Source organism: Suricata suricatta, chromosome 6 (assembly GCF_006229205.1).
Source record: "Suricata suricatta isolate VVHF042 chromosome 6, meerkat_22Aug2017_6uvM2_HiC, whole genome shotgun sequence".
NCBI classification, from domain to species: domain Eukaryota; kingdom Metazoa; phylum Chordata; class Mammalia; order Carnivora; family Herpestidae; genus Suricata; species Suricata suricatta.
The window spans coordinates 50,125,038-50,151,382 of record NC_043705.1 but is presented as its reverse complement, the minus strand read 5'-3'; the positions used below and the strand labels follow the sequence as shown (position 1 = coordinate 50,151,382).

Sequence of the window (26,345 nt, the reverse complement as noted above, 5' to 3'; positions counted from 1 at the left end):
ACTGGCTCATCTATTGCTCATAGATTTCCTACCAAAAACCAAAAATATTTCCATTATCTCTGCCTAAACCAAGCCAGTTCCCTCAACTTTATGTGCTTCCATAAATGGGACTGTTTCCAAGATCCAGTTTTTCTTAACTTCCTGCCCTTCCCTTTAGGCTCACCTTGCCCTCTAGTGCCTGTATCTCAGGTGTGAAGCTAACCTGTGTGTCCAGATTTAAAGTTGCTGAGGAGCCTCACCACGTGCTTCTGGGTATAGTTTCACTGACATGTCAGTTGTTGGCCACAAAGACAGCTGTTTTCTGCTTTTAGAACAGTCACAAACAAGAAAGCACCCCAGCAATCACTGTATTTTTTTCTTCTCCCATTCTCCCTCAAATAATCCTCCCCTGTCATCCACATGCATCCCCTTTTGGAGGCTGAGAAAAAGGGAGTTCTAGGCTTCAGACAAAGACCGTTTGCTTCATTCTGGCTGGCTTCTTACCTTTATATTATATACCTTGAGAGAAAGAACAGCAGACTACCTCTGCTTTGTTTTTCTTTCTCTCAAGTGTTCTCTCTGTATCAGAAAGGGAGAGATGTTATCTTCAAGACTGGAGCTCAAGGAAATTGAATAGACCAACAGGGATAGAATATGGATTACCTGGCACAGGGTAGCTATTTGATAAATACTTACTTCATGAATACAAAATATGTTTCCTGGATTGAAAAAGGTCGATCTGGCAAAACAACAGCCAGGTCAGAGAGAACAGAAAGAGGTAATAAATGGGGACCATAATATCCCGCTTTATCATTGCTTTCTTCCTATTCCATGATAGGACTCGTAGAAAATTGAGTATTTTCATACTTTCTCATATGTTATACCAGTGTGTTTCCAGGTAAAACACATTTTTAAGCCCTGAGTGTAACAAATTTAGACTTTGACTTTGATATCTAACGAGTCCCTCTCTTATCCATCTTCACTTCAAAAAATGTGTTATTATGCTGCATTTATTTAGCACTTCACATTTGCAAAATTCTATGCCTGTGTTATTCTCTACCAAAAATCCACTTACTTATCACCCTTTTTAGAATGGCAAACAAGGATACCAGAAGGTCTTATGCAAACTGAGTTTTAACTTTTTCAAATTTTTTTTTAGAAATTGGCAGGATATGAATTAGAAACTAACTGATAGAAATTGTAGGTTTATTACCTTATTTACTTTCCCTCTCATAAAATTAATCACCCTGGGGGTAGAAAGAAACCTGAGAGATTATCTGTATAAAATTTGCTTAAATTGACCAGCACAACCTAGAGAGGTGGATGACAAAGGAAGCGTTAAGGAATTTTTAGAGGTGGCAGAACTGTTCTGATAATCTTGATTATGGTGTAATTATACAACTGGACATATTTGTCAAAACTCAATAGACCTATACACTGAAAAGTATGAATTTCACTGTTTGTACACTATCTCTGTAAACCTGTCTTTTAAAAAAGAAAAAAACATATTGAAACTGTAAAAAAAAAAAAAACCCCACCATTTAAAAAATCTGCTTCATGAAGTAGATAATGAAGTCCAAATGGTGCCCATTTGAGGGAGGAGCATTTTGGAGCGGACTTTTATTCCTGGTGCCTCTCTTAGAGCATGCTTAGGACATGTTTGCTGAAAGTTAAAATTAACTGAAGTTCCTCTGTAAGAATAAGACTCTGGGATCTCAAGCAGGGAAGAAATTTTAATTTATAATTCTCTGCCTTTATTATCACTTCCTATAGTAGATTCTACTCTTTTGTTTATACTTGACAACAAGTCATTAGAAAATTATCTCATAAAAATTTGATTCTATTTATGGTTTTAGGGGGCAACTAACAATTGATGAAAGTAGAATTTCCGGAAGGATGCAAAGGAAAGTAATTATCCTTTTAGAATGAGAAAGTCAGTGGCAATGATTGAATCATATTCTGGTTTAAATAGTCACACGACACACTTTCACTCTTTGGTTCTAGTTCAGGAAAATGCTCAAACCTTTTAATAATCACACACTTTACTTCACAAATAAGATTCCCAGTCTACACGACAGGCTTTGGTGCCAGCTGTATTTTCTTCTTGGCGTTCTTTCATTCCCCTCTTCACCCTGGCCCCTCACCCATCTCCACGTCTGCCCAGCTCAAAGGCGCAGGTTTCCATCTGTAAAGCCTGTTGCCACAGGATACAGAATTCGCTAAGGAGGAGGGAAAACTGCATGTGTATGTTTCAGGATGGTGGCTCTCCTAATCAGATAAACGTTGTGGAAAGCTTGCTCATTCATATGGAAGAGACAGTGCTGCAGCTAAATGGTGCAGCCACTGGGCTCCAGGCTGTGGCATCTGTGCATGAGCCTTGCCCAGCCAGGAGCACTTTTCCTTGTTGTTCGGAAGAGCTGATGAGCATGGCCACATTTACCTTCAGCAGTAATTGTTACATGAATCCCATGGAAGAAAAGGCTGTTTCCCACTTTTTTTTTTCCAATGAAATGATGATATTGATTACAAATAGGAAATCCTGTGTGTCTTTTTTACACACAGTAAAGTGTGTTTCTTGTAATTACACTAAGTCTCTGGCGTTTTGCTTTTTTCACTCTTGACTTCTTTGATGTAACCTCTCTTCCCCTCTAAAAAATCTCTAAGGTATCAAAGGCTTTTGCCCAAAGTCAGTTTTGCAGCCTGTGATTCTGCTCTGCTTCCTTCCTGGTGTCATTAATCTTGAAAGAGCAGTGGTGCAGGCGAATGCCCTGAGCAGCCCTGAATATAGCCTGACTTGTAAGGAGAGGAAGCTTCCCAGTTCCTGTCATTTGATTGGCTAGGATTTGGCTTTTTAGGTAAGTTCTGGCTTCCCCTGAAAACTCTACTCAGCACTGTGGATAAGAATGTCTTCAGCCTTGGGATCCCACCTCTGACAACTGGAAGTAGAGCTCGAGAGTGTACTCCTTCATTCTCTCCTCCTTCTTGTGCTCCTCCTTCCCTCAGGAGATATTCATGTCCTTAGAATTGCTGTAAGTTTACTTACAATTTTATAAGATGGAAATTCAGAATGTTCCTGTCCTTCATGAGCAAAAGCATTGTTGGGTTTGTTGGGATTGCATTTGTTTATGTTTTCCACACTCACACGGTTTGCCTAGCTTGGCAGCCTGTTGGCCTGGACTATAATAAAGCTTCTGTCGAGGTGAGCAAACAGCTGATGGCATGGGGCACAGAGGGGACTCCTACAGTGGCCGCCTGTAATCTGCCAGGCCGGTGGTCAGAGCAGGCGAGAACAAAAGCCAGTCTGTTTGCAGACAGATTGGAAAATCAATGTGTTAGTTGTGTTCTCTTCTTGCCTTTCTCCTAGTTGAAAGGGAGAATGCTCGTCCAGCAGTCCACAGAATCATTTGAGGCAAGTACCCATTTCAGAGACTTGATTTGCCTATCATATTACCACCGGCAGTTCTGAAAAGGGCCCAAGTTTATCTGTTTGAACTGCTTGAAACATCACTGATTGAGGCATTCTTCTCAAACTCTCCATCCAGAGTTGGACCTTACTCTCAACGTTTTGAGTTGTTTATATTTTAGACAGCTAGATAACACACGTATGCTAGTGTGTGCTAATTTCTTTTTTAACACAGTGTGGTCTTAGAATGAACTTTATATGTTGCCTGGCTGGGAAGTGCAGGAATTGCAGTTTGGACAGCATATTTCATGATATATATTTGTTTCCCTCTTATTTCTAAATTGATTTAATATGTTCACTTAGTTCACTTCACATTTGATAGACATGGTGTGTATCTGGATTACTAGGTCTCAGAGAAGAGATCATAGCAAATAGTCCTGTTCCGGGATAAGGGAGAGAATGGACTTATTATTAGGCAATACACCTAGTATTTCTATTCAATTGATTCTTTGAAAAAATAAAATTAACTTCTAACTGGCCATTACGCTTTAAATCTCAGATTTTTCAGAAGAACAAGGGGAGGAACTCAAGTAGCTTAACTGTTGGCTTTAAAATGTGAGAGAAAGCATGAAATACTAAAAGATATATTTTGTTTCATTTCTATGCAGAGCATCTCATTAGATCTACTCTCTTGGGCACCTATTATGCCTTTCTCTGGCTAGGTCATTCTCATCCTGAACACAATTTGGCATATTTCTTCTGTTTTTCTGCCTTTATGTTTTAATAGCTGTATATTTGCATTTATTTTTTTAAGTAAACTACCTTCCCCTTGGGGCTCGAACTCATGACCCCAAGATCAAGAGTTGCATGCTGCACCCGACGAAGCCAGCCAGGTGCCCCATCTATTCTTTCTCCTTTTTCTCTTTTAAAGAGAAAGAGTGAAAACTAATTTCCAGCAAAATGTATTCAAAAGTCTAGAGAGGTCTGGGTGACTCCATATCATAAAACATCTTCAGATCTTATTTTTGCCAAATTTCTTACCAGAGCACTAATAAATATCCTAAATTAAATACTACTTCACACTTCCTCTCTTTTTCTCAGCTTTTCCTTTGGCAGAGAACCTGTTCAGCAGGAAACTGTCCCCATAGCAGATGGCAGGAAATAGCAGGTGGTAGATTGAATAACCAGCTTCTAAAAAACACTAGTATTAGCTGTATTCTTGACTCATACATGGCACAAAATCCTTTCGCTCCAAGTTGTTGTCTTACCTTTCTTATTTAAGAAAACAGTTTGAGTTTTGTACAACCCAAAGATTGATGTGCTTCCTGGGTAATTAAAGGTAAATAATAATAAATAAATGATACAGACGTTTGAGGATGAGTCCCAATCAAAGCTGATGAACAATAAAAGGAACCACCGAGCTCTCGCCTCCCCTCCTCATGGCCCTGTCTCCTCTCTCACCTCTCCCTCAGTCTGTGGGAGGGATGCCCCTAGGACGAGTCTCTCCAATCCCAGGTGTCTCCAGGGTATGCACACTTGAGGCAGGAGCAGCACTTGGCGTCCCTTTGGAAGTTCTGTTCGTTTGTATCATAGCATTCCCATATACACCTCAGCTTGGCTGCTTGGGCTTTTTAAAACCATGTGGGGAGCTGCAGGAAGCACGAGGAGATGCAAAAACTGAAGAGCTAGAATGGAGCTTTGAAGAAGGCAGCGAGGGTATGGATCCTGGATGACCTGGATGTTAAATTTTGCTTAATTTTTTTTCCTGTTGTTGTTGTTCTCTTTGGGTTCAGGGAAGAGTTTCCCAATATGTCCTACGTGCCATAAGAAATACCAATATAACTCAGAGCTGATACCCCTCCGGAGTTGCTATACCATTCCTTTCTTCATTTTTGCTTCACCTGTTTTATTTTAAACTTCAAATATGTTAGCTTCAGCCTCACATCTCTCATCTAATGAAATGCATATTTATATAATGCCATGGTTAGTAGAGCACTTTCCCAAATCATTTTTTATAAATCTCATATTTAAAATTTAAGTTAATTTATTGTGAGAGAGAGCACGCATGTGCGCACACACCTGAGCAGGAGAGGGGCAGAGAGAGAGAGAATCCCAAGCAGGCTCTGTGCTGTCAGAACAGAGCCCAATGTGGAGTTCAATCCCACGAACCATGATATCATGACCTGAACCGAAACTAAGACCTGGGACGCTTAAGTGACTGAGCCACCCAGGTGCCCCTAAATTTCCTATTTTAAAATAAGTTGTTGAATCAAGAGGCATTAAATAAGGAATACAATTTATATAATACTTTTGTTATTTATTATTATTTTGCCTTCCCTTTCCCATTTCATACTTTATAGTTAACAAGTTTTATCCTCAAGTTTTTATTGACTGTTGACTTTTATGACCTCTGGTTACACTGACTACACATCTATAAATACCTAAGAGAAGGACCTGCTGATGGAGGACGTATTTTGGCATTGATATTTCAGAGTTAATGACCAGTTTTCTCTCTTCTTATGCTTACTTAGATTTCGACACAGCCCCAATTGTTGGTACCTGAGAGACTGGACTATCCACACCTGGATTAGGCAGTGTTTAAAATATGGTGCACAAGACAAAGCCTTATATACCCTTCTAAATAAGGTGAGTATTTTCCTGTTATTTGTAGCTTCTTTTCCTCAGTGTAGATGATACACCAACTACAGTACAGCAAAGAATAGAACAAGAAATAACTTTTGATATTTATATGCTCTCAGAGATCCTTTTTAGAATGGAACTGAATAGAAATTAATCAACAATTAAATATAAAAGTTCCCATAGCCTGTGCTTCTCCACACCTCATGACTCGGAAATGGACAGGTAAAAGCAAAAGGAAATTTGGTCACAAGAATTCTGCCCTGATGGTCATTTCATTCTTGATCCCTAAGACATAAATATCTTGTCCAGTTCCCTTTGGTGATGTTTAGGGAAAAAGACATGACCACTTTGCTGGAATATGATCTCCAGAATATTCAGACTATCTTACACAATTTTTAAAAGATGAGTATTCTTAGGCTACTCAATACATGTCTTTCTTCTGAATTCCCTGACTTCTCTCCTCGAGTCCCAGAGTCTCCTATGACTAGGGTTTTTCTGAACATTACTTTCCAAGGGTTGAGTCTTACTTTTATAGTATGAAATGAAGTATAAAATAAGCAAAATTATTGAATGTTATTTTGGTGAGTCTCAACCTCTAGTTTGATCATAAAATATTTTAACAATATTTCTATGAAAACTTATCTCTAGAGAGCCACTGGACCTTGTATGTCAGAACTCAAAAGGGTATAAAATTTTTGTTTTTAGTACCTTTTGGTCCCATGACTTGGACCCAGTTCCACTTAATATACATTGCAGACAGTCTGTATGTGAGACATTGCACTAGGTATGGCATTGTCTATAAACATGAGCAATATCCTATTCCTACCCTCAGCAAGTTTATCATTTAATAATGCAGATAAACAAGTTTATGATAAATCTGTTTGGCCCCAGAAGAAGAAATGAATCAAATCCTGTTCTCATCAGTTGAGAGTCTAATGACAGATTATACTCAGAAGGTTTCTATGAAAACAAAACAAGAAGGGTATAGAAATGCAGAAAAATTTATCTCATTTTCTGCTGTTCTAATCTTTTCGTGGAAAGAACACTGGACAAGGAGTCAGAAGAGCCAGACTGTAACCTCATAAGTTTCACCAGTTGCCCATAACTTCAAGCAAATAATTTTATCTTAGTTTTTTCAACTCTGAGTCAAGTTAATTGTATTAAATCAGTGATCTTAACCCTGGCTGCCCATTAGAATCACACAAGACACTTCTAAATATTAAAGATACTTTTTACCACCCTTAAGATTCTAATGTAACTAATATTTCTGGAGCACAGGCTTTAACTTTTTTAATGTCTTAAAAAATTTTTATTTTAAATGTTTTACTTATTTTTTAAGAGAGAGAGAGAGAGAGCGATAGCGTGAGCAGGGGAGGGGCAGAGAGAGAGGGAGACACAGAATCCAAAGACAGTCTTCTGGCTCTGAACTGTCAGCACAGACAGAGCCTGATGCAGGGCTCAAATCCACAAACTGGGAGATCATGATCTAAGCCGAAGCTGGACGATCAACCATCTGAGCCACCCAGGCGCCCCTTAAAAAATTTTTTAATAGACTTTATTTTTTAGAGCAACTTTAGGTTCACAGCAAAATTGAGCAGAAGATACAGAGATTTCCTATATGCTCCCTGCGCCACACATGCACAGCCTCCCCCATTATCCACATCCCCTACCAGAGGCACATCATAATCACCAGAGGCCACAGTTTACATTAGGGCTCACTCTTGGTATTGTACATTCTGTGGGTTGAGACAAATGTATAATGATAAGTATATATTTAGAGTATCACATAGCATCATATAGTTTCACTGTCCCTAAAATCCTTTGTGCTCTGCCTATTCATCCCTCATTGTTACCCATTTAAAGCTCCCAAGTTGATTCTTGTTTGAAGCCAGGGTTGAGAATCACTAACTGATTGGTATCTAAGGCTCCTTCTAGCTTTAATGACTTATCATTCTAAAATATTTTGGTTTTTCCCTGCCCTCCTGGGGATTAGTGCTGAATTGGATGGCTGCTTTGAGAAATAGAGAAACTTCCCATGACTCCAGTGTTTAAAACAATGGCTTCTAAACTATTTTTCTATTTCAGCATATCTGAGGCATCCCATACAGCCTGCTGTAACAGTGACTCAGTTTGGCAGTGATTCACAATTGGGATGGGGGGGGTGGCAGTTAGGGGCTCCCCCAGGGGCTGTGAATAATTTGGAAAAATTCCTCAGGTGCTTCTGGTGGTTGGTGGAGGCAGAAAGGGGCGGGGTGGAGGATAGAAGTTAATGCTACTCAAGTAAGAATTTAAAACAAATAAGTACATAACCACAATCTAGATCATTAGTAGTCATACTTGATTGTGCATGAAAATCACATAGAAAGCTCACTAAAACTTATGGTTTCTTTGCCCTTTTCCCCAAGATTCTAATTCTGTAAGTCTGAGGCCTAAAAATCCGCATTGTTTAAAGCACTCCTAGAAAATTCTTAGGCAGATGCTAAAGAATCCACATTTTGGGAAGTCTAGATTCTCAAATGCTTAACTCCTTGTGAACAGAAGTTCAGTTAGTAATATTTTGTTGGCATATTTCTAAGATCTTTAGAAAAGAGTCTAAGACAAGATACAGCAAGTGCTGGTGTGGGTGTATCAAAAAGAGAACCCTTGTACACTGTTGGTGAGAATGTGCACTGGTGCAACCACTATGGGAGATGGTGTGGCAATTCCTCAAGAAATTTAAAAAAGAACTACCATATGATCCAGCAATCCCACTTCTGGGTATATACTCAAAGGGAATGAAAATAGCGTCTCAGAGATACCTACAGCCCCATGTTTACTGTGGCGTTGTTCACAATAGCCAACCATAGAAGCAACCCAAGTGTCCACTAATGGATGAATAGACAAGGAAAATGTGGTGTATATGTATGCAATGGAATATTATTCAGCCATCAGAATGAAGGAGATCTTGCCATTTGTGACCACATGAATGAACTTTAAGGTCATTATGCTAAGTGACGTAAGTCAGTCAGGAAAAGACAAATACCCTAAGATCTCAGTTATATGTAGAATCAAAAAAGCCAAAGTCATAGAAATAGAGTATAGAATGGTAGATTGCAGAGGCTGGGGAATAGGGGAAATGAAGAGATGTTAGTCAAAGGGTACAAAGTTTCAGTTAAAAGGTAGGTAAATTCTGAGGATCTCATGTACAACATAGCGACTATAGTTAACAATCGTCAGTGGTATATTGTATAGTTGGAAGTTGCTAAGATCCTAAGTGTTATCACCACCGCACACACACAGAGGTATTTATGTGAGATGATGGATGTGTTAACTAACCTTATTGTGGTAATCATAACCATTTTCAGTGTATATATGTATTAAATCATCGTGTTGTACACCTTAAACTTGCATGATATTGCATGTCAATTACAGCTCAATAAAGTTGGAGAAAAAATAAAGACCAGAAAATAATACTGCATCATTTAATGCTGCGTAATGTGATAATGTGTACTTCCTCATGAGAGTCCATTTTTGCAGTGATAATCGTACTTGACACAGTCAGTTAAGTGTCTGACTTCAGCTCAGGTCATGATCTTGCAGTCTGTGAGTTTGAGCCCTGCATCAGGCTCTGTGTTGATGGTTCAGAACCTGGAGCCTGCTTCAGATTCTGTGTCTTCCCTTCTCTCTCTCTCTCTCTCTCCCCATCCCCTGCTTGTGCATTGTCTCTTTTGCTCTCAAAAATAAATAAAACATAATTTTTTTTTAAATAATAAAAAGAATCACAGAACCAGTGGCATATCAGGGTTGGGGAGGGTTGTTGTTTTGGTTTTGTGTTGTTGTTTTTAGCTTTGATGAGGTGTTAGAATTGAGCTTTATTTTTCTCATATCAGTTGTCTTATATCAGACACCCACTCACAACTTTCTTACCCTGACCAAGTTCCAATTACCAAACCTCATGAGTCACAGGTTTCATTTCACTGTCACAGATGCTGTAAAATGATAGTCAAATGCCTGAAAGCTAATGGTGGCAGGTTTTGTCATAAATAATGCATAGGCATATATTATGAACAGTGAAAGTGGATATTTTTCTCATATTTTCCTTTTATTTTCATTACCATTACAGGTCCAATATGGAATTTTTCCAGATAACTTTACATTCAATTTACTGATCGATTCTTTCATAAAGAAAGAAAATTACAAAGGTAAGAAACCACACCCGGGTCCATTTATAATGGAGCTTCAGCTCCTAAAGGCAAGTCAACGTAGGCAGTTTCCCTTTCGAAATTTTGTAATGACATCTTTTTACATCACTCTTCTAGTCAGAAAGAGATGCATAGTTGATTTACCATACTACTTGGCCAGATAGGACAATCTTATCCAGGTTTTTTTCCTCTGAGTTTGTCAGGTTTATTTGTTCATGTCTCTTTGTGCAAAGGACAGAACTTAGTTAAGCAATAAACCTTGCCTGAGCTCTCATGGCTGGTTAAGATTGTGGTAATACAGCTATTAGTTTGAGTCCTTTTAGTACCATTTGCTAACTTAATTTAAATCACAGTTGTTATTCCTTGTGAAATGTAAGACTGTAAAATCAGTTGACCTTCTGGAAAGAGCAGTATACTTGCTATGAAGGAGAGTCATTTTACTTCCCCAGGCTTTTTTTCTCATCTATAAAATAAGTGGATGAGTAATCTCTGAGATCTCTACCCCCAAAATTCTCTGATCCTGTGCAATTAATTCAAAGTGACTCAACTTCCCCTGCAACAAGGATGTCCAAGAAAAGATGGGATTGCAGCAGCCTCGACGCAGGAGTCAGGTGGACCCCGGCCAGTCTCCATGGGACAGGGCATCCTGTTACAGCATGCTTGTGCTCGTGGCTGTGCTGACAGTGAGGAAGGAAAGACACACACTAGCTTTTCTCTTCTACCATTTTATCCTCAGGGTTGGTACTGAAAAGCCACGAGGGAGCCAGGCCTATGTTAGGGTAGTTACTACCTCAGGAATGTGGATGTGGGCTAGTGGGCACTTTTATTTGAGGTTCCAACCCCTCATCCCTGCACACCAGCACCAGTGGCTCTCCTGCTGCTCAGGCTGGGGACTGGACCTTTCTGCCCTGAGTGTGAGCACCTCCCTCCTTTCTCTCTGGGTCTCTGCTTTATCTTCTCTCTCAAACGGCTTGCAGTTGTTGACTACCAAAGAATATTTGCTATATATTATTTTTTGAAATATCAATTATCCCTTCTTGTCTTTTTCTTACTCAGTTTCAAATCTGCATTTCCTAAATTCAGGTGGAAGACAGTTAGCTTGTCCTTGTTTCTTATCTATGCTTCATGAACTTCACCTTTAATAGTACATCATTGGAAAATTATTAGAAGCAGTTTTCTCTCTGCACTCTCTTTTTAAAGGGTATGTTAGAAAGGTCAAAGGACCTTTTTTGCCCTAAGTGCAGAGTAAATATTTAATATTGAAGATTGTAAAAATAAGGTTTTAATGAAGAATATTATCATTTATGGCAAAGATTTAGAAACTGTTATACTTTGGGGGCACCTGGGTGGCTCAATTCGTTGAGCATCCAACTCTTAATTTCGGCTCAGGCCATGATCACCAGGTCATGGGACGGGGCTCTGCATCGGGCGCCACAGTGATCATGGAGCCCGCTTAAGATTTTATCTCATTCTCCCTCTGGCCCCTCCCCTGCTCATTCTCATTCTTCTCTCTCTGTCTCTCTCAAATAATAATAATAAAGGAAAATATACTTTTTATTACTAATAGAATAGGAAATAACAAAGTACATGGAGAAGTTAGTTAATTACACAAGCTAGTCTAATTTTACTCCTAAGCTAAATGAACTGCAGAATATAAGTAAGGTAAAATAAGTTTGATTTCTTTTTCTTGTGTAATTTTGGACTCAGTAATGAACAGTTGAAAAAAAATTTTTAACTGGATTTTTAGCTAAAAATTGTGTTCTTTTAAAAGGGCTTTTGTTTGTTTGATTTAAATCTCTTCCTGGTCTTTATTTGCTGTTGACCTAATAGATGACTACCTGGTCTGTCTGTCTTCATTTACCTGTTTGCAAAAGGAGCACAGAAGTTCTTACTTATGGGCTCATTAGGAGCCATAACAACACGTACAAAACCAGCTGCAAGTCAGTGCCAGCTCTTATAATTATGATCATAAGTAAAAATTGGTTCACACAGCACCTTTGTCGGTCATAAACGCGTGTTGTGCCTGTGTTATGTGCTGGCACCATATTTGAAACCAATATTAACATTCTCTAATTTAACAACAAATATTAAGGGAATGAAATTGTCTAAACTTGATTTTCTTGGCTTCCATCTATGTTGTGGAATCTTAAAGGAAAATAAAAATTGCTCAAGGTCTGATCTTCTATGATCAGCATTCATGTGGAAGTAAATATATTGTATGTTATAGTCCAGGCTGTATAGTTTATGAATGAGCTTTTTCTTTCCAGTGTTTCAAGCCTTTTTAAACTGAGGCTGATTATCCCTTTTATAGCCATCAGTTTTCTATTTCTAAAACAATAGCTGGGATTTAGGATCCTCTCTAGCATTTGTCTTCTTTTGCCCCAACAGAGAGCAGGTTCCAGAACACAAAATTCTGCTTTGCTTGTCAGAGTGACCTGGAAAATATATTTGTCTCCTTTCTGTATCCCTTAGCTCCTCCAGCTGATGGACATGGTACCTTAAATTTGCTTCACAGTTTATGAGGCATTTTTTTTATATATACTATCTTGATGGACTGTCCAACAGTCTTTTGAAGTAGATGGGACAAATGGTATATATATCATTATGAAGATGATACTGAGGAGTTAAGAGAAATTAAGATTATTCACTGTCCTCAAACATTTGTGCAAGAGCACTTGACTTAGTATATAATAATAAGTACAAGAGAAGCTAAAGACCTTGGAAAGATCTCGTTTGTGGAAGAACTAGGATCATAGCTCACATTTTTTGCTCTTTGTTTGTTTTTCTATCATGCCCTACTAAAAAAAAAAAAGGTTTTATTTATTTATTTATTTATTTATTTATTTATTTAATTTTGAGAGAAGAGGGGGAAGGAGGGAGAAAAAAGAGGCAGAGAGAGAATCCCAAGCAGGCTCGGTGCTACAGCACCGAGCCTGATGTGGGGCCCAAACCCATGAACCGTGAGATTATGATCTGAGCCGAAGTAGAGTCAGACACTTAACTGACTGAGCCATCCAGGCACCCCTATCGTGCCTCACTTTTTGAGAGTGTTTATTATAGTTAAATATAGATTTGGAGATGTTACCTAAAACTAATTCCCTCTGATTTTTACTTGGTCTTATTGCCAGATGCTTTATCCGTGGTTTTTGAGATCATGCTACAAGAAGCCTTTGAAGTACCTTCCACCCAGCTTCTGTCCCTCTGTGTTTTATACCATTGCCTGGCCAAGAAGACAGACTTCAGTGTAAGTGATCAACCATAAAGTAGTCCTGAGAGCCTTAGAAGCATGCAGTGACTCCTTAGTACGAATGCGGTGGCTGGAGGAAACCGCTGCCACTGGAATCTGAAAGAAGCCATCTGACATACAACTGAGACCCCAGACAACGAGGAATGAGTGTTCTGTCTATACATTTTAGTGACTGGCTTTTGACAGTGTGGAACTGGATGTCCCTTCACTTGAAAGAATCTCAACTGAAAGTCCTTAGGCACGTTTTCAAACTTGAGCCAAGCTGAATGCACCTCAGACGTACAGAACTGGGTAACTGATCCTCAGTGATAGTGGGACTTGCATATCAGAGAAGCAATGAGGCATCTAACTGACCACAAGCTTGGGTGTGTTAAGTTCGCATCAGTGTTTTCGTAAGGTTACGCTAAGTCAGTCCAGAAGACCAACTTTTACTTTCCTCTCTTCAATGAGGCTATTTTATCATTGTTTCTTGTTACCCTAAGAATAACAACAGTAACAACAATAATTGATATTTACATAGTACGCACTTTACACCAAGCTCTGTTCTTGGTGTTTTAAATTTATTAATGCATTTAATCCTCACAACTCTCTGCACATGAGCAGACTGGACACAGTGATGTTACATAATAGCCACCTGGCTAGTAGGTGCTGAAGCCACCTGGAGAAGCCAGGCAGTCTGGCCCTACAGTCTACCCTCAACTTCCAATGTAACACCAGAAAATACTAGTTTGGATAGGAACTGAAAAGGCCATTGAATCCAGCTCACATTCATTAATTTGTTACATTTATATTGGGCAATTGCTGCCTTCCATGTATTGCCAAGTACTGGTTATACAGTGGCAAACAAACATTTCCTGCTTCCAGTCAAAGAATACAGGCATTCAAAGCAAAACAAAACAAATACACAAATTTAAACTTATAACCGCAATGGATCTACAAAAGCCTCTATATGAAAAGTCTCCTTTTTAGGGAATTTTTTTGTATCCTAAACTTAGGTTAGGAATAGCTTCCTTAAGGAAATAGTTCTTGAAAGATGAATAGGGACTAACTGGTTGAAGAGAGGAAGAATAGTCCAAAAAGAGCAAATAACATGTGTAAAAGCCCTGTGGCAGGAAAAAAAAAAAACATGGCAAGCAGAAAGCGGCTGGAAAAAGATAAGAAGACACTTAATGTAGATGCAGCAGAGAATGGTAGGAAGGGCATGGGGTGAGGTAAGGCTGGAGAATATAATTCATGCTAAGCTATATGATGTACATCCTAAAAGTAGTGAGAGGCATTTGAAAAGTTTTAAGAAGAAGGGGTAAATCCAATTTGTATTTTGGAAAGCTACATCACCTGTGATGTGGGTGGGCCATGATGGCTTCTGCCAGAGCACTTAGGAGACTTACCACGGTGGTCTCAGCACGCAGTAATGGTAAGCTGGGGACCAGAAGGTATGGACTTAAGAGTAGCCAATGAACGTACTTGGGAGGCAGATTACATGGGGGGGAACTATATGTGGAGGCAGGAACATACTGGTGAAATCATCTTTGTTTCTGACTTGTGTATCTGAATGGAAAGGTTGTCATATGTTTGCAAGGGAAACGCTAGAAAAAGACTAGATTTTATGAATTAAATAATTAATTAGGCTGTGAACATGTTGCAGTTTGAGATGCCTTTGAGACAATCAAGAGATTTCATGAGCGAAATTGGGATCTTTATGGAAACATTTGGCCTAGGAACATAGTTTATACATTATAGGTATAAATTTCTGCAGATGAAGCACAGAGCAAAAAGGGAAATTAGGATCATGCTGGGTCACAAAAACCACAGGAAGAGAGTGTGATTTACAGTTTAGAATGCTTCTGAGAGGGTAAGATGAGGACTTGTAAAAAATTCATTGAATTTAGTGGCCTAAAGACACTCAGTTGTAACCTGTGTTTCCATGGAATAATGCCGCAGGAAAGGAAATTAGAGTGAGTTATGGAGTGAGCTAAAGGGGCAGAAAGGAGACAGCTAGCATAGGGGAGTGCTTTGAAATACCCCGCAGTGAAGGGGAGTGGAGAGTGGGAGAATGAGGTTTGCTTTGTATTCATGGGAAAGGCACAAGCACCAAGTAGGAAAACCTTGAGGACCCTAGTGTGATCGCACCCGATTTCATCCATAATAGTACATACAGTAGAAGCTACAGGTTTGGGAGAGACCTGATCTCTTATGTTAACACATAGATAGCTTCTTATATAAACAGTGGGGGTCATATTGTTCTTAGGGAATCATCCCCCCAAAATCTGTAAGACTTTCATTTATTGGTTTTCATCCATCTTTTTAAAAATGCCTTCTGCTGGGGAGAGTGAGAAACACAGATCAAGGGAGACTACTGAATACTGAAAACGAACCATGGACTGAAGGGGGAGGGGGAGGAAGGGAGGGGGTGATGGTCATGGTGGGGTGCACTCGTGGGGAGAAGCACTGGGTGTTATATGGAAACCAATTTGACAATAAACTATTAAAAAAAATAATAAAAATGCCTTCAGAGGTGTCCCTGTGCCAGCTGCCATTGCCACCCCTGCTCGATTCCTAGAGCAGCAAAGATACCACTCATTTTGGCTTTTCACCCCTATTGCATTTAGATGTTATAGATTATGCTTTTCCCTAGAGAAAAGAAAAAAAAATTTAAGGCTCATTTATTCACTGTGTTCCTTTTCATGCATTTTATGTGGGGGAAAATCAAACCTTAGGGCGATTTGCTTTTCAAAGTGAAATGCCCCGTCCTCAATTACCAGCTCTTTTACTTATCTGTGCTGCAGGAGTGCCTGAGGAGGCTTTGTTTTTCCTCCCAAGATCTTTGCTTTTTATCAAAGGTTGAGAAAAACCTTAAGAAATTACACTTGTAGTACACAAAGGCCGTTCCCAGGAAAGAGGCTCGGGTGCCCATTAACACCTGGGGTGCCTCACTTATACCTGGCCTGTGTGTCTCATTCTTTCTCAGCTTCCTTCCCCGCCTCTGGCCGTAGAGAGCAGCGCAGGGCACCCTGAACTGGGCCCTGGGCACCGTGCACTCACATGGCACCAGGAAGATCACAGCGCTCATTGTGTGGGCTTGCCAAGGCTGTCCTCCCAGCCGGCGCCTACGCGAGCCCCTTTCTCTGCTCTTGCTGCCCTGCAGCGGGCTCAGCAATGCTTGCAGTTTTACCCTCTTCCACCTCCCCTCCAACGTCTCAAAAAGCTCCAGTTTTAATGAAGTGTAATTTTGCACCCTGGGTTGAAAGAAATGAGCACTGAAGTATTTCTGATTGTACAATTTATTTTTAAGAGGCACAAATCTATCTAAAAGCAACCTAATAGTTGTATTTATTTTTACACTGAAGTAGAAGGAGTCTTATCATTGCTGAATTGTTTAAAATTCAAAAGCTGGCCCCAGCATGTCATAGCAGTGTGGGTGCATATTGGGCTGACAGCATGTGTAATCCTTACTGATTGTCTCAAGGCAGTGTTGCTCCCGAGTGTATGCTTTAGTTTTGTTTTGTTTTGCTTTTCTGATTGCAAAAGGAGCTCTTATTCATTGCCAAAAATATGGAAAATAATGAAAAGTATAAAGAAAAAAACCAAAATTACTCATAATTTCACTACCCAGAAATCTGTTAACATAGAGGGTATTTCTTTTCTCTGTTATTCATTAAACATAAATATCTTTTATTTATAAAATTAGGATTATAGCAAACCTATAGGTTTGGTATTTTGCCTTTTTTTTCTTTTTTTTACTTACTACGATAATATGTTTTCCCTCCCTATTAAAAATCATTAAAATAAAATTCTTTGCTTGGCTGGACCATGATCTGGTTTATTCTGTTGCAGTGGGAAGAAGAGAGGAACTTCGGTGCATCACTATTGCTTCCAGGCCTAAAGCAAGAGAACTCAGTGGGGTTGAGTTCCCAGTTGTGTGGCTATGCACTTCTTGGTAAGCCAAGTGATCTTTACAAATATTCTTCCTCATGGATAGAACTGATGCATTCTTATAATTTGTAATACATTTTTAATTTGATTTCAGTGCACTGGTGATTTTATTCTTACAGCTTTATTCATACGATATCATACGTGTGATTGTATTCATGTGTTGCAGCTTTCATTTTTAAACATAAAAATAGACATTGGTAGCCTTACAGTTATGAACATATGCCTGAAGAGACAGTAAAGAGAGTTCTAAAACCTGTTACCGCTGGTAAGGTGAAAACTAGTTCTGGTGGCTTTGGATTATGTTTAGTGTTAATCAGTGTGAGAAGGGGATACAGAATGGAAAGTTCTGGCCTTCTTTTGGGAAAACCAGCCAGCCAGTAAATTTCCCAGTATTAACAAAGATCTTTCTATTTCTTTTAGACCTAAAGTCCAGGAGGTAAGAAATCAAGAGTTAGGGTTGAACTGGTATCCTTGGTACCATTTTCAGGTGAGGGAAGGGAAGCTCAGAGAGCACATCTAGGAGCACGTTGAGAAAGCAGAGATTCATTGGCACAGTGTGATTGTGCCATGCAGGCGGGGTTGGTTGCTTTACTTTGATACCCTAACTGCATTGAAAGGTCAGACGGATGAAGCCTCAGAACCTGGATTGTATGAAATCAGGACAAATAACATCAAATCTAAGCGTGCATAAAATGTGTCCTGATATACAGAGGCCTGCTAAATGCATATTATTTCATTATTCTTCCATTCTTTCTCTTAAGTAGACAGGCATTTCAGAAGGCACCTTCTCTTGACTTTGTTTTATGAAAATCATCAGAGTTTTAACAGTTTTGAAATTGATCTTCAACACAGTGCAGTGTGGCATTCTCTGATGCTGATCCTGATATAGACTGATGTAGGGAGAGGAATTTTAGAGTTTCTCAGCTGGCTATCAGACTAGCAAAAGAATTGACCACTCTTTTTTAAAAATTTTCTTGGAGCACCTGGGTGGCTCACTCGATTAAGTGTCTAACTTTAGCTCAGGTTATGATTTTGCAGTTTGTGAGTTCAAGCCCTGCTTTGGACTCTTTGCTGACAACTCAGAGCCTGGAGCCTGCTCTGGATTCTGTGTCTCCCTTCCTCTCTGCTCCTTACCCACTGATGCTCTGTCTCTTTCTCAAAAATAAATAAACATTAAAAAATGTTTAGGACCCCCTGGGTGGGTTAAGCATCTGACTTTGGCTCAGATCATGGTTCGGGCTCTGTGCTAACAGCTTAGAGCCTGGAACCTGCTTCAGATTCTGTGTCTCCCTCTCTCTCTGCCCTTCCCTTGCACATGCTCTGTCTCTCAAAAATAAATAAACAATGAAAACTTATTTTAAATTTTTTAAATAAAAGAAATAATTGTTTTCTTCTTATATGCTGTCTCCTTTTACTATTGGCTTAGTTTTGCCTTTGCCTTCAGGTGGTCATTTAGGACTGTTACACTATGTGAATTGTTCAGGGAGTTGTCACGACTGAGAAATGTATGTGGTTGCCACTGCCTCTTGCGCAGAGGCCCTGGTGCTTCAGGACCAGTGGCCATCAGATGAAAAGCTCTTTGCTCTACTGCGTCATGTGCTGCACGGCCTCACCGGGTCCCAGTGGAAGCAGCTTTCCCAGAATGTGACTGCAGTCCAGCCCCAAGTATCTTAAAGTCTAAAATTAGCTGTCACCTGATAAGCTTTGTCTATTTCTGCCCTACTATAGCCCTCCCAAATCCTCCTTTCCAGGAATGATAAGGTGGCTTTAAGACCTGGGAGCTTAAGGTGACTTTGCCCATTAAGTGCAGAGAGGGCTTCTGTTCCCCAGGAACACAGAGACAGCCCCCCATCCCACCCGAGGCCCCTGGTGTCTGGTGTCCACATCTGGATCCCCACTTGTGATGGTTTGAGGAATCAAGAAAAACGTTCTTGTCCCAAGATCCAGTAAGGATGATGCAGACTTTATGACTTAAGTACCGATGAAGCTCAAATAAAGGATAGTCAAGGGGATGTTTTGTAGTGTTTTGAAAAATGTCAAACATTTGCTGGCAGGGAAGGTTGTCATATGTTGACAAGACTTTCACCGGAGAATTGTGAGAATTCTTTTTCTGAGGAAGATTTTGTTCTTGAAACAAAAATAGTACGTCACTTGTTTGGCTTGTTTTATAAGGGTAGTTCCACTTTAAAAGATAGATATATCAACCTCTCTAAATTTCCATCAGCCCTATGATTCATACATCCTGATAGATAATTTCCACCAGGCCAAATGCAAAAGAAGAAAAGCAAATTTGTACAATTTCATGTTTAAAGAATGGATTTGGTTAATTTTTACCATATTCTTAATTATCCATCTGAAATGACTCCAGGTTACTGGATGGGACAAGTCTCTTGGTACATATTTGAAATGATTCTCGTTCATTTCTAGAGCTGCCATGTACATATTTATTGGGCTTTCAAGTCCTCAGTCTCAAACATAGTGGGAAGCCATGGCTGAGCCATCTTCATTGTTCTTCTTGGCCACAGGGAAGGTGGAATTGCAGCGAGGGCTCCGGGCTGTGTACCATAACATGCCTCTGCTGTGGCAACCCGGCTACCTTGACCGAGCCCTTCAAGTGATGGAGAAGGTGGTCTCGTCCCCGGAGGACAGGAAGCTGTGTGCAGAAGCGGTACATCCTTGGGCTCTGATTCCGTATGCTTTAGTCATCTCCTGTTCCCTGTCAACCAGGCTGTGAATGTTTTCATTTTCTTCCCCCTGCCCCTCCTGTCTGTGCTTGTGGAAGCATGTACTTCTCCAGTGGAAGGGAAATGAAAATCCGCACACATTCTCAATGTTCCTGACCAAAGGTGTTAGACAGTGAGATTAATGTTGACTCTCTAGCTCGCTGTGTAGAGGAAAATTGTCCCGCTCTCCTGAAATTTAAACTGAGTTCAGTAAAACACTGCCCCTCCCCCAGTAAAATCTCAGTGGCAGCCCAAAAGAGTTTAATACTTGAGTTTTAATTTTTGGCCATTCTGTACCTTCATAGTCCTGGGAGACTATACGGCAATTAATGTCCACCATAAAAGCCCCCAAGAGAGGACTCTTGGGACTATAGACGGCACAGTCTTGTGCTTCTATGAAACAATTCTGTGGAGAACACACGGTGCTGGGGGATGTGGGTGGGACACTCCTTGCAGAATTCTCAGGGGCTCACTTGGCCTGGACTGGGCCACTGTCTCCCCACAGCCCCAGTGACCTCTCAGTCACCTAGGGCTCTTCACCCTGGAGCCACCAGATTTAGCTCAGCCCACAGGGAACGTAGCATCTTAGAGCCGCATGAAAGCCTTCTGCTCCACAGACAGCCAGTGTCCACTCCTGTCCAAGCCACTTGCGTCTTCAGAGGGAGACCTAGACGGATGTTTGTTGTTGCATTACCAGGATGTAAAAGTTAACATTGAGCGTATTTCTTTGTTTTGCCTTGACCTCAGGTGCTAGGGCTCACTCCTTGGATTAATTTTCATCATGAAGATACACAAGTCTGGTGCCTATATTGGCCAGATACTGATGTCTAGTGAATCATCACGTTCTTTGGTAGATGTTTATAACAGAACATACACATTCCTAAATACATATTCATATTTAATCCTGTTATATAGTCAGTGCTGGTGATTAAAAAAAACAGTATTATACATAAATTCTTTGCCAGAGAAATTAGTCCTTCCAATCTGAGCATTCTTTTCGATCTGTCTTAATAGGAATGTGATTCAGATGTCAGCAAGCATGGGATATGTGTTAGGTTAGAGTATAATGTATTAATGGCATTAAAAGACTTGAACGCTTTCTAGATTTTTGTTGTAGTGTGACATGGTAGAATTAATTGGTATCCAAGCAGGTGCTAATGCTGAGCTTGAGGTTGTAGAATCTCTGATGATTAGGCCCTCGGTGGGTCAAGGGAAGGTGTGCCCCAAAGTGAATGTGGTGGGCGACAGAAGCCAAAACAAAAAGAAGCCCTCTGTTTTATAATTTACTTACTTTCTAAGTCACAGAGATCACCTTGTTGTGAATTTTACGTAGGCCTGTCAGGTCTCTGCCAACAGCTTGTGAGGGCTGTGCAGCTCCCTAATTTACAGAAACCCTGTGAGCTACAGTCTTTCTGCAAAGGAAGTGCCTGCCTGGATTCAGAGGCTCTCTTGGGCACACTCAGAATGGCCTTCTGTTGGTTGTGCTCTGTGGCAAGAGAGGAATTATTTTGAGTACTCCTCAAACATAATTTTTGGATTTCTGCCCAGTTGATTAAAGGTGACATCAAATGCCACTGTGCTGATACAATAATTCTGAGCTTGCTGATATGTACCATTTGTTTTGTACTAAGTTGTCCATGCCATCTGACGGGTGTTTCTAGTGGAAAATCATGTCACCATGTCTGTATCCTATAATTTTATAAGACAAAGTTCGCTAGTCTTCAGATCCCAGCTCTTCCTTCCTATCCCTTCCCTACCCTCTGTTAACAGTATGTTTTCAGGGTGCTTCACAGGATGCTTAGTCCCTGGTCATTTGCTCCACAGCTGGATGTGCTGGACAGAGCGCTGAAGGCTGTGACTGCTCCAGCCTGTGGGTCTTCAGAGGAACAGCGCCAAGAAGAAGACAGCCAGGGCTCAGACGAGCTGGTGGAGCAGCTGGACATGGAAGAAACTGAACAGTCCAAGCTTCCCCAGTACCTGGAACGATTTAAGGTGTGTTATAGCAGAATTGAGTCTCTCTGAGCTATGCATTAAGCATGCTTCTCTGCCGTGGTAATAGGCAGCTCTTTCATGCATCAGTGTCACACACAAAGGCATGAAAACTGACATCAAAAATCATGCTTCAAATAGGAAGTGGTCTTAAAAGAAACAAATGGAATTTTTATGCTCCTTTTTCTATATGAGCTAATGACAGTCTTGTAACTGGGGCAGCGTGTCATTACCCACTTACCCCTGACATGTGCCTGAGGGGTGGGTAATAGCTTGCCTCCTCAGAGCAGTCACCTGACTCCAACCCTAGGTGGAAAGGGTCTGGTCATTTCTCCATATTGCACTAATGTGCTTGATAACCCACAAACCAAAGTAGAAATAAAGAGCCAAATTTGAGTATGATGGAGATGAGATGCAGGCATCTTGTGTTTCTCAGCTTTGTGTTATGTGCTCCACTCAGGCCCTGAGAACACTTATTTGGACTGCATGGAAGATGTAAACAAGTTTCCACTGTGTCTTTTCACAACAGATCTGAGCATTCAGGCTGCCGTTGGTACCTTTGGACTGCATGTCCCCAAATCCTCTGTGATCAGAGTCAGGGAAGAAGAGCTATGTTTAGAGGTTAACCCCTTGATCTCTTCCTTGCTTTGTTTCTAATCTATTTAGTGCAGAGAGAAAAACATGCTGTCTAAAGGAGAATTCTTTGTGTGAAACAGAAAACTTCTCATTCATGCCAGCTGACCTATTATGTCATTTTGAGAGAGAGAGGTATCATTTTGCCTGATTATTACACTTAGATCTGTTCAGTAATTTTTCTTTTAATTTTTTAATGTTTATTTATTTTGAGAGACAGAGCAAGACAGAGCCCGAGTCAGGGAGGGCCGGAGAGAGAGGGAGACACAGAACCCAAGGCAGGCTCCAGGCTCTGAGCTGTCAGCACAGAGCCCGATGCGGGGCTTGAACTCACAAACTGTGAGATCATGACCTGAGCTGAAGTCAGATGCTCAACCCACTGAGCCACCCAGGCGCCCCGATTTGTTCAGTAATTGTATTGAACCTGCTATGGGATTCTTATGTCCCTGTGTTATGGGGAGGACTCCACTGTGCTTGTAGTAGCTGTTGCTCCTGGTGCTTTTGTAAAGTCCTCATTCAACATCCCTCTTTTTTAATTTGGAAACTAAGAAAGAAAGGTTAATATTAGGTGCCCAGAGAATTGGCAGCTAAGTTAAGAATTTATATACCTGTTCATTCCTCTTAACTTTGCAGATTTAAAAAGGCTCAAGAACAGACAGAAAATCTACTCAGCCCCATAGATTATCATCCATAGATTATCATCCAGCATTCATGCTGACCAAGCCTGCCACAGCACGCCTAAAGATGACCGCCTGTTTCTCTTGCTCCTTATAGCATTTAATCTCAGAGAATAGAAATCTGTGCTGCGTTAAATTCTTAGTTTTCATTCTTTCACAAATGCATGTTTTTGAAAATCAAAATGAAAAGAGACAAATACTTATTGTTTTAAGGACCAATGCATTTCATTTATCTTCCCTGTGGCTCTGTGGGTAGGCGCTGCTTTTCCTACCTTCCATGACATCAGGCTGAGAGAAATTTGCCCCTAAGTGACTGGTTTGGAATTTGAACAAAAGTTTGCTGACTCAGATTTGAGTCCTCATTCTGGCATCCCAGGTTGTCTCCCTGGCCTCAAGCCACATGGAAAGTGATACCAGAAAGAAATCATTTTCATTGTACATTTCCTTTTCTTCCTGTTGCCTGATTTTTATGATCTCAGGTAATTTGAGGTCCATTTTTATAGGCCTGACCCATCACACTGGGCCTGTAGCCACTGCTTGGCGCATAGATCCTGCCCGTCTTCCTCCCTTATTGGAGCAGGTCTCATCACCTAAGCTAGTGAATGGCATTTGTTTTTGGAACATGGGGATGTGTGGTATAAGGTAGAGCTGGGCCATTAGTGGCTCTCTCTTGATGATCTACATCTTGAAGCACTTAAGTATATTAGTGTTTTTAGTACTTTACTTCTCCAGGAATATAATATCTACCAAACCAAGATGCCATTTCAGATGGAGCTGTGAGCATTCAGTGTGTGAAGGCTGACCTGCAATGGAACACAGCAGGTGGAAGCTTGTAATAGTGCAAGGTCTCCTGAGAGCTGGTTAGCATGCCATTAGTAAAAAAAATCCTTGCAGTGATTTCCCTCTGTTGACATGAACGCCGGCTAGGACCAGCATTTATCTCAGCTCTTCAGGAGGAAAAGATATAGACGGGCTAGCTCCAGTTTATCAGTGCTTCTGCCATTTTGTGTGCATCTTGAGTTCTTTGCTCTGGGATTTGGCTGCTTGGTTTGGTGCAAGTCCGAGTGGAAACGTAGATTTGTTATACTTGTGCTGTCTTTGTGGATTAAAATAAGAAATAACAGAGAATCGCAGCATATGGAGTTCCATTTACTGTTTGTGAGTGACGGGAGAGAGACCACATGTGGTGCATCTGAGCAAAATTGCTGGGCTGAAGGGAAAAAAAAAGCGAACGCTAACAGTGCCTAGATGAAAGGCAGCCTGACAGGTTCCCAACAAAGTGCCTTTTCCTGCAAGCAGTGATTTAATCTCTTTTCCTCTTTGTATTCTCCCACCTGCACCCTCCTCCCTCACCCCATCTCCTCTTTTTTTCTTTGTTTCCAACAGGACTTACATTCTAAGCTTGTGGCTTTGGGCAAAGTTGAGTCAGAAAGCCTTTTGACTCTGACCATGCAGCTCGTCAAGGAACAGCTCCCCGCCTGCGAAGCAGAGGACATCGCATCCTATGAGCAGAAGCTGCAGCAGTGGCATCAGGAACGGGTACACTTGATTCAGAGGGAACAGGAGCAGAGGGAGAGGGCAAAGCGGGAGCATGAGGCCCGGAGAGCAGCAAAGGCATCTGCCTAGTAGGCCCACAGGCCCCAGGCCCCACCACAGGAACTTCACTAGGCCCCGCCCTAGGATTCATGATGACCATGATGGCAGCCTCCACTTCCTCCGTACGTCTCCTTTTCCTCGAGCAGGCCGCTTGTGACAGAGCCACAGTGTTCGACATATGAAGGCACTGTGATTTCCCATCAGATGCCGAGAAGGGTGGCGGAGCTGTGAGTGGCAGGTGATCAGACGAAGGCCCCAGCTAAACACCTTAAAAAGGTGCTGTGAAGGCTAATGGTGGGGTTTCCAGGGTCAAGGAAACCCTGATCAGTGTTGGACATTGAAAGTTCCTGATACATAGCAGTGGTGGAGGGAGAGGCTGTGGCTGAACAGCCTGGTTTCAAGCACAGGCTTCTGAATGGCCTCTCTCCCCGGCAGGCGAACTGCACACCCTGAGGCCTCGTCCCCCTCAGTGTCCTTGATGGGTGTGGAACGCCCACGTGTCTCACTTTCTCCTTCCCCTATGTCTAAACTGGGGAGAAACTGAGGACAGGAACGAACATGACACCATGAACCCATTTGCTTTCAGATTTCAGGCACCCACAGTGACAGTTTTAGAATGGAAGGGTTTTTGAGGAGAGAGCTGGCTCTAGCTGTGAAGCCTCCTGGACTTGGCTACTCCATCACGTTGGGTAACTTCTTCCCAAAGCGTTGTCTCGTCTCCTTCCTCAAGGAGGTAAAGTGAGCCTTTGTGTCCGTGCGTGCACACATGTGCAACTTGTGAACACACATTTCACTTGGAGAAATAGGAGAAAACAAGGGGCAGGATGGGGCTTGTAGTGCATAGGAGACTTGAGTAACTGTGAACCTCTCAGGAGGTGGAAGTTCCTTCCTGAAGTTTCTCTGTGAAAGGGGTCAAGGGCAGTTCCTGCTTGCTGTATACTTTTGCCTTTAAGTACAGTGGTGTACTTTTATTCAAGGTTGTACTCTTTTAATCAAGAACCTGTGGAAATAAATGTTCTGGGATTGCTTTGGTGTATTCTTTATCTTTCAGGGAAGGGAGGGAGAGAGGAAGTCACACTATCAGTATGGTTATTCTGATTTTGAGCAACATATTTTTAACCTTTCTTCTCCGTCAGACTTTGTACCACAACCGTTACGCGCTTTTTGAGAACTAACTGTGCCAACCGCAGGCAGCCCTGGGAGGGAGGCCAGAGCGGCCTCATTCTTGAGTGAGAAAACTGGCTGGCACTGCTGCCCGCCCTGCGTGTTCCCTCCATCCCAACCTGCAGGCCATGTCCAACGCAGGGCCTTGTGGTGGGCAAAGCGGAGTCGTACCTAGGTAGA

At 41.2% G+C, this 26,345-nt stretch overlaps 1 protein-coding gene across 2 annotated transcripts in view; it reads left to right on the top strand.

The window, feature by feature from the left end:
* Window positions 1-26,028, top strand: part of MRPS27 (mitochondrial ribosomal protein S27) — an 88,473-nt gene extending 62,445 nt beyond the window's left edge. Inside the window, exons 5-12 of one of the 2 annotated variants that reach the window (XM_029942411.1) lie at window positions 5,914-6,028; window positions 10,125-10,203; window positions 13,332-13,447; window positions 17,285-17,387; window positions 19,909-20,051; window positions 21,931-22,098; window positions 24,792-24,944; window positions 25,588-26,028. In XM_029942411.1, the coding sequence (XP_029798271.1) occupies window positions 5,914-6,028; window positions 10,125-10,203; window positions 13,332-13,447; window positions 17,285-17,387; window positions 19,909-20,051; window positions 21,931-22,098; window positions 24,792-24,944; window positions 25,588-25,743 (1,033 nt within the window). In that variant the 3' untranslated portion in view covers window positions 25,744-26,028. Of the gene's footprint in view, window positions 1-5,913; window positions 6,029-10,124; window positions 10,204-13,331; window positions 13,448-17,284; window positions 17,388-19,908; window positions 20,052-21,930; window positions 22,099-24,791 lie in introns of both variants that reach the window. The other variant, XM_029942412.1, reaches the window with a different exon arrangement.
* The last annotated feature ends 317 nt before the right edge of the window (window positions 26,029-26,345 follow it).